General features: G+C 31.2%; 1 protein-coding gene across 1 annotated transcript in view; it reads right to left on the reverse strand.

The window, feature by feature from the left end:
- The window catches only part of LOC111691278 (probable cytochrome P450 4aa1), a 25,543-nt gene extending 20,754 nt beyond the window's left edge, over positions 1 to 4,789 (reverse strand). The window contains exons 1-3 of the mRNA XM_023454868.1: positions 4,606 to 4,789; positions 1,527 to 1,721; positions 1,297 to 1,473 (exon numbers count right to left, since the gene is read on the reverse strand). Of these exons, the coding sequence (XP_023310636.1) occupies positions 1,297 to 1,473; positions 1,527 to 1,721; positions 4,606 to 4,759 (526 nt within the window). The 5' untranslated portion in view covers positions 4,760 to 4,789. The remainder of the gene's footprint in view (positions 1 to 1,296; positions 1,474 to 1,526; positions 1,722 to 4,605) is intronic.
- Positions 4,790 to 6,926: the final 2,137 nt, after the last annotated feature.

Below are 6,926 nucleotides of genomic sequence, written 5' to 3' on the forward strand. Positions count from 1 at the left end.
TTTTACTAATATTCTGTCAAAATTTTATCAACACACTCTAATTGGGGTGGCAGTGGTAAATTTTTTAAATTTCTTCTATTTCCGCAATAATATGAATTTTTAAAGGTGTTTTGAGGGCAGGCATTGGATGACTACAATATGGGGGTGTTTTACTTAGTTGGGCTAGCATTCTGTTAAAATTTTAAATTTCTAATTGGGGTGTAAAAGATACATGAAATTACATATGCAACATATGAAGTCCACGTACGAGTTGTGGATGGAAGATAACAGCGTGAAGGCGATAGTGGAGTGTACTTAATATCTATTCTCATTAAACTGCCTCTACGTCGGCACCTGTGGATGAAAAGTTGTGGATAGCTTCACTCAAACGTCCGCAAGAATACACTGAGGATGAATTCTTCGAGACAAAACGTTCGAATCTGGTTTGAACTGAGGCAGTACGGTATTGGGGGTTATGAAGCCTTGCAAAAAATGTAATAAAAATTCCAGAGCCGTATTTAAAAAAAATAAGTTGATGGTCCTGGAGAGACGAAACGTTACATATAAAAATTGATTATGCCATTCGATACAGGGCAAAAAGTTGCCATGAGGAAGTGTTCTTCTTTTTTCAATATCACCTCAAACAAGGTTGAAACGAAACAAAAACAGATTTCCAAAATTTCGTTTTTTTTTTCAAATATTTCAAAAACTAATCATGTTACCCTTGATTTTTTAGAGGCATCATGTTGGTCCCCTGATTACGCAACTTTGTCCCCATTTAAGCTACTTTGTAGTTCTTACCGTTTCCGAGATCCCTGTAGTATGAGAAGCGAATTTGTAACAGCCTGTATATAACAATTTGTTGTAGCTAACTTTAGACATTTAATACTGCTTCTAATGCTGTCAGCAATTATTAAGAAGGTACCAAACATGAGGTTCAATTCTGTTATTTATTTCTCAACACAATAAATTTTTATGAACAAGTTTACTGTTTACTTGTTTCGTTATAGAGTAATATAAACATAATTTAACACAGATAAAAAATTTTAATACTTACATTTTTTATGGAAGTGATAGAACAAATATAAAAATAAAAAAGATTTAAAATGATTTCTAATTGTTTCTAAAAACATTTTAAAAATTTATCTACACAAGAGGAAACATTATTCGACTCGATTTGCTAAGACGAGAATAAAGTGTACCAACCAATTTTTGATAGTTCTCTAGACATTTTCTAAAAAAACCATGGAATTTATAAAATTTAAATTACCCAAGAGTCACGTGGACTTTTACTGAAATATTAAATCTTTTACTCACTGTGAAGTATGCTTAAAATGCATTTGTTTATAACAGGTGTAATCTTAATATCCTTGTCCTCCTCTAGATTACTTAAAAGTTCCTTCGTGCTCTCCGAGAATGTATTTATATAATTTTCCAAAATATTAATATGAAAATAAGGCTGAATTAATTTCCGATGCGTTTTCCATTTCTCTCCTGAAATTAAAATTTGCCCAGTTACGCCATAAAAGAAAGATAAACTAAATTACCATTGTTGGTTATTAGTCCTCTTCCAACAAAATTATGTAAAAGCTTGTACAAAACATTTTTTTGTGAATTCTTCCCAGCTAGTATTATTTTCAAATGCCTTGGTTCGTAAATAAAGAAAAACGGGATGACTGATACCCAACTTCTGAAAAATGGACCATAAAGTTGGTAAGCCTTGGTTCCCACTTCTTCCAATTCTAAAAGGTTTCAGCCATTTTAAAAATTACAGTTCCTAAAATTTATATCTTCAAACACCTACTTACTTATAATGAAATTTTATCTAAAAATACAAATAGTTAGATATTGTGAGTGTAACTGACATGTCTAGAGTTGCAAGTAATATGGCAAGTTAAACAAATAAATTCTATGGATACCTATTATGTATTATAATTTAGACTACAATAAATAAAGTTTTTAGATGTCTCGAATCCTTTGATATAATATATTGTCTATATTCTTTTGCATCATATATATATTATTCAAATTTTTTACCAAAACAAAACAAAAATTAGTAAATCGGTCGACAGGGAGGAATTACCCTGAGTCAGCCAGTGCAATTCAATGCAAATTCGAAGGTAACGTATTTGTCAATTTTACACAAATTTGAGCAGAATACAAAGTGGATATTTGGTATTTCTATTAATATAGGTGAAACGAGGACATTAACTAATTTCTATGCAGAGTGTCCTAATCTTCCTAAATATAAAGTAATAATAAGAAATTGTTGGTTCATCTGGTATAGTTGTTACGATATCAATTGAAACCTGTGAATCTTAAAGCACAGGACCGTCTGCTTTCTCTTGAAATTTCTTTCTATACTTTAGCCATGATGTGTCTCGTAATTTATACTCGAATAGCCACTGGGCGAGTCCTGTATTGGTAGACCAGTCCGCCTGATAGAATCGACGGCGGAACGCTGGTCGTCAAAGCAAACCTGTATTGGTCCACTAGGTCATAAATAATTTTTATGTAATTGCTATAATTAGTTTGGTGGTTTTTATGCGGTTCCAACCCATACCGTAACAACTATAACGTTAATAATATATTATAGTAAAAGTAATAATTACACAACAACCTTGATTTTTAATTAGGTAACTAAAATTAGACCAAATAATTAGGTATTTCTAAGTGAAATAAACAAGGATTTTCAAATTTTTTATGTACTGGGTGTATTTTTTGAACATGTCATAAATTATAGGACTGATTCCTTGGGTCATCAAAATATCATATTTTTTTTTAATTATCTCTGAAGTTGTTTGACGAATATAATTATTCCTTTTAATCAGTTGCATCATTTTCCCAGGGTTTGTCAATCTACGTTAAACAACTTCAGTAATAATTGATTTTAGGTCCTTTGTTTATTAAAGCTTTTAGGCCTAAAACCAGACAAGGAATCATCCCCTTAATTTACGACATGGACATTAAATACATCCTGTATTTGTTGAAGAGTACAGTTTCTATCAAATTTTCAATTCGTAACAATTTTTTTCAGAAAGTATGTGGTTAATATACCGAGTGTTTCAGAGTTGAAATGTCAAAAGCCTAGGGGAGATTCCGCTCAACAAAATATATAAAAAAGTTCATATGAACATTGGTCCGCAAGTGCTTCGTTTCCGAGATACAGGGTGGTAATTTTTTTAAATCGAGTTTTAAAAAAACGCCTTAGCTGATTTGAATTAAATTTTTACGATTTATTAAGAAAATTATCATAATCAACCGGCCCGATTAGATTTGATCCAGAATTTTCAGGGGCGTACCCAGCGAGCAAGTCATTTTTTTGCAGAAAAGAATAAATAAAATAAAAACGAACCGAGAAACTAAAAAAGATTCAAGAGACACAAATGTACTATTTTTAGTGGTTTTATCTGAATTTTACATCAAAATCGTAAAAAAACGACAGATTGATAATCTATGGCACTATGGATAAACTATGGCAAAGTCTTGGTGCCGATCCTCAATTTTATGAAGACATTATAAGTAAATTTGCAAATTTAAGACAAACGAATAAACGTGTTTTATAAAAACATTCAGTATGTTTTTAAAATATTTTGTTAAAAGTGGAGGCAAACGAAAAGCTGGCGGCGTATTTTGTATGTAAATATAAGTTAGCTGGCTACCTTATGAAAATTTGTTTTTTATTCTTTTTAATATTCATAAACCAAGTAGAAACAATTTTGTTAATTATTAGGTAAATATATAACCGATTTTTTTTTCTATTACTTAATTTTATTTACTTCTATTATTTGCGAGGGGATTAATAAAATATCCAAATAGTTGAGTATTATTTTTTATAAAATCTGACTGAACATCAGTCTTTCTACAATATTGTAAATGCAACTAAAAATTTTCAGATTCCTTTAGTCGTTTGACCTTGAAAATTATAAAATTTTTGCCCACTGCGTGTTTCCTGCCCACCTAGTAAAAAACACATGGGCCTCACCTATCCACAATGTCACGAGCCGTCACTGGTTCATTGAAGTGAAGAGAATTTTTTAGTTATTTAATGCTATATATTTTGTTTGTTCTTTTATGGTGTATTTTTATTGTAAATATTTCCAATTGTGAACATCAAGTAGTACCTACGCGAAACTTGTATCAACCAAATAAAAAAAGTTAAATTGGAATTGAATAACTTCATGGAAAACAAAAAGCAAAATTGTATAGACCTTGTATAGTCTAATAGTTTTTAAGTAAACTGTAAAAGAAACTGAAAACCTGTTCAAATTTAGAAATAGGTTTCTGGAGATGGATAAAGTAGGATACTAACTTTGAGAAACAAAATTGCTAATGTATTATTTAAAAAATCCACTTATGGCTAAAATCAAATTTAGTTATATCAAAATAATCATTTTGTAGGTATTTATTTCATGCTAAAATGTGATAAAATTTTAAATAAGAGAGACATAAGGGTGGTTTCATGAAAAGGGAAACATGATGCACCATAGTTACAAAATTCCTTCATACTTCGTGATTTTATGATAAGCTTTAAATATTTTTGTTTTGTTCTACTACCGGAAATAAAATAATTCAATAGAGGGTTTCATTAATCATTACAATTACAAACTCAAAATAGGTACTTACTTTTTGTGTTGTTTAATATAAGAACATTTCCTAAAACTGGTAAAGCTGTAGGTCCAGGTAAACTCAACGACAGACACACCGTTCTGATGTAAGTTTTACAGCAATACAGAACATATATTGCTGACAAAATTATTAAGCAGGATATGTACTCCATTCCGTTCGATTCAAACTAATATCTGAAATAACAAAAGTGTTGGGTCTTTTATGTGTTTTGGTCGTTATACAGTGTCGGTGTTTTTTAAATATGCACGTAGAAACACCGCTAAATGCTGTATAAGCAGGTGAATACTGATTATAGGCCAGGAAAAAAAGCTGAGAAATGACCAATTCACTACTTTTTGTTTCGGCAAGCTAAATATTATGTACAATAACATATTAGTTTCCACATTCATAAAAATGGGAGAAAGATTGTTTACAGGGTGGCTAATTGTATAATTTTTACGTAAATTCACGTTTTTCCCTTCATTTTCACGAGAAAACAGTAAAGTACTTTTTTTTCGTCTTCAAAAAACCTACAAAACTAGCTCTCGAGCGTCAAAAAATATTGATTAGATCAAAAATTATAAACAGAAGAAGTTTATTTATGACTTTTGAATTAAACATTTATAAACTGCGTTATTATTACCAGAACGTTTTGGCATCGCATCCTTTCATTCCTTATCATTGTCTAATAACTCACACGAAATCTGGAATCGGTAAGTTGAATAGTTTACAAGTTATGGCCTTATAAACAAATTAATTAATTATGAGTCTGGACGATCCCGAGGATCTTCCACAATCGCACTGATTTTTTTAAGTGTAGATTTCATAATAATACGTTGAAATCTATCTTTTTTTTTAAATTTCAAATTTGCACCTGGAAATTTTTTTATTTTTTAGCCTTAGTTGCAAAATGAAATATACGACGCACGAGCGTGATATAGTTATATATTATTACATATTCGGAAAGATTATGAAAAGAACATAAGTTAAAAAAAAATCGTCAAGATTCGTTGAAAAACAACGGAGTTACAGTCTGTCAAATATATAATTTTCAAGCGAATTTGGCTTATTTAACGGCAGGACTATGAATATTATCGTTATTTTCTTCAGACTCGCTGTCATTCGTTTCTCCCACCCTTCCGCCGCGCCACGGCTCGCCGAAAATCAAGCGACCCACTGACTTTTCACAGTATTTCTTATGCACTTAACATATTTCCACAAATAAAATATTTTTATCTGGGAAAGTACTCGGGTTGCCGGTTATGACAGTATTTTTTTTCTGCTACCAACCTACTTTGTTTAACAATAGGCCGTCAACTTTGACAGTTCGTGCGTCGTATATTTCATTTTGCAACTAAGGCTAAAAAATAAAAAAAGATCAGGTTGCTTTGAAATTAAAAAAAAATCATAGATTTCAATGTATTGTGAAAAAAAACAGTGCGATTGTGGAAGATCCTCGGGATCGTCCAGACTAATAATTAGTTAATTTGTTTATAAGGCCATAACTTGTAAACTATTCAACTTATCGATTCCAGATTTCGTGTGAGTTATTAGACAGTGATAAGGAATGAGAGGATGCGATGCCAAAACGTTCTGGTAATAATAACGCAGTTTATAAATGTTTAATTCAAAAGTCATAAATAAACTTCTTCNTACCACTGCCACCCCAATTAGAGTGTGTTGATAAAATTTTGACAGAATATTAGTAAAATGATGTAAAACATCCCCATGTAGTTGTCATCCATTGCCTGCCCTCGGAACACCCTTAAAAATTTATTTTATTGCGGAAATATAAGTAATTCAAAAAATTTACCACTGCCACCCCAATTAGAGTGTGTTGATAAAATTTTGTCAGAATATTAGTAAAAGCATGTAAAACATCCCCATGCAGTTGCCATCCATTGGCTGCCCTCGAAACACCCTTAAAAATTCATATTATAGCGGAAATAGAAGTAACTTAAAAAATTTACCACTGCCACCCCAATTAGAGTGTGTTGATAAAATTTTGACAGAATATTAGTAAAATGCTGTAAAACATCCCCATGCAGTTGCCATCCATTGCCTGCCCTCGAAACACCCTTAAAAATTCATATTATTGCGGAAATAGAAGTAATTTAAAAAATTTACCACTACCACCCCAATTAGAGTGTGTTGATAAAATTTTGACAGAATATTAGTAAAAGCATGTAAAACATACCCATGCAGTTGCCATCCATTGCCTGCCCTCGAAACACCCTTAAAAATTCATATTATTGCGGAAATAGAAATAATTTAAAAAATTTACCACTGCGACGCCAATTAGAGTGTGTTGATAAAATTTTGACAGAATATTAGTAAAA

The sequence above is a fragment of the Anoplophora glabripennis genome, unplaced genomic scaffold (assembly GCF_000390285.2).
Source record: "Anoplophora glabripennis isolate ALB-LARVAE unplaced genomic scaffold, Agla_2.0 scaffold423, whole genome shotgun sequence".
Classification (NCBI taxonomy): Eukaryota; Metazoa; Arthropoda; class Insecta; order Coleoptera; family Cerambycidae; genus Anoplophora; species Anoplophora glabripennis.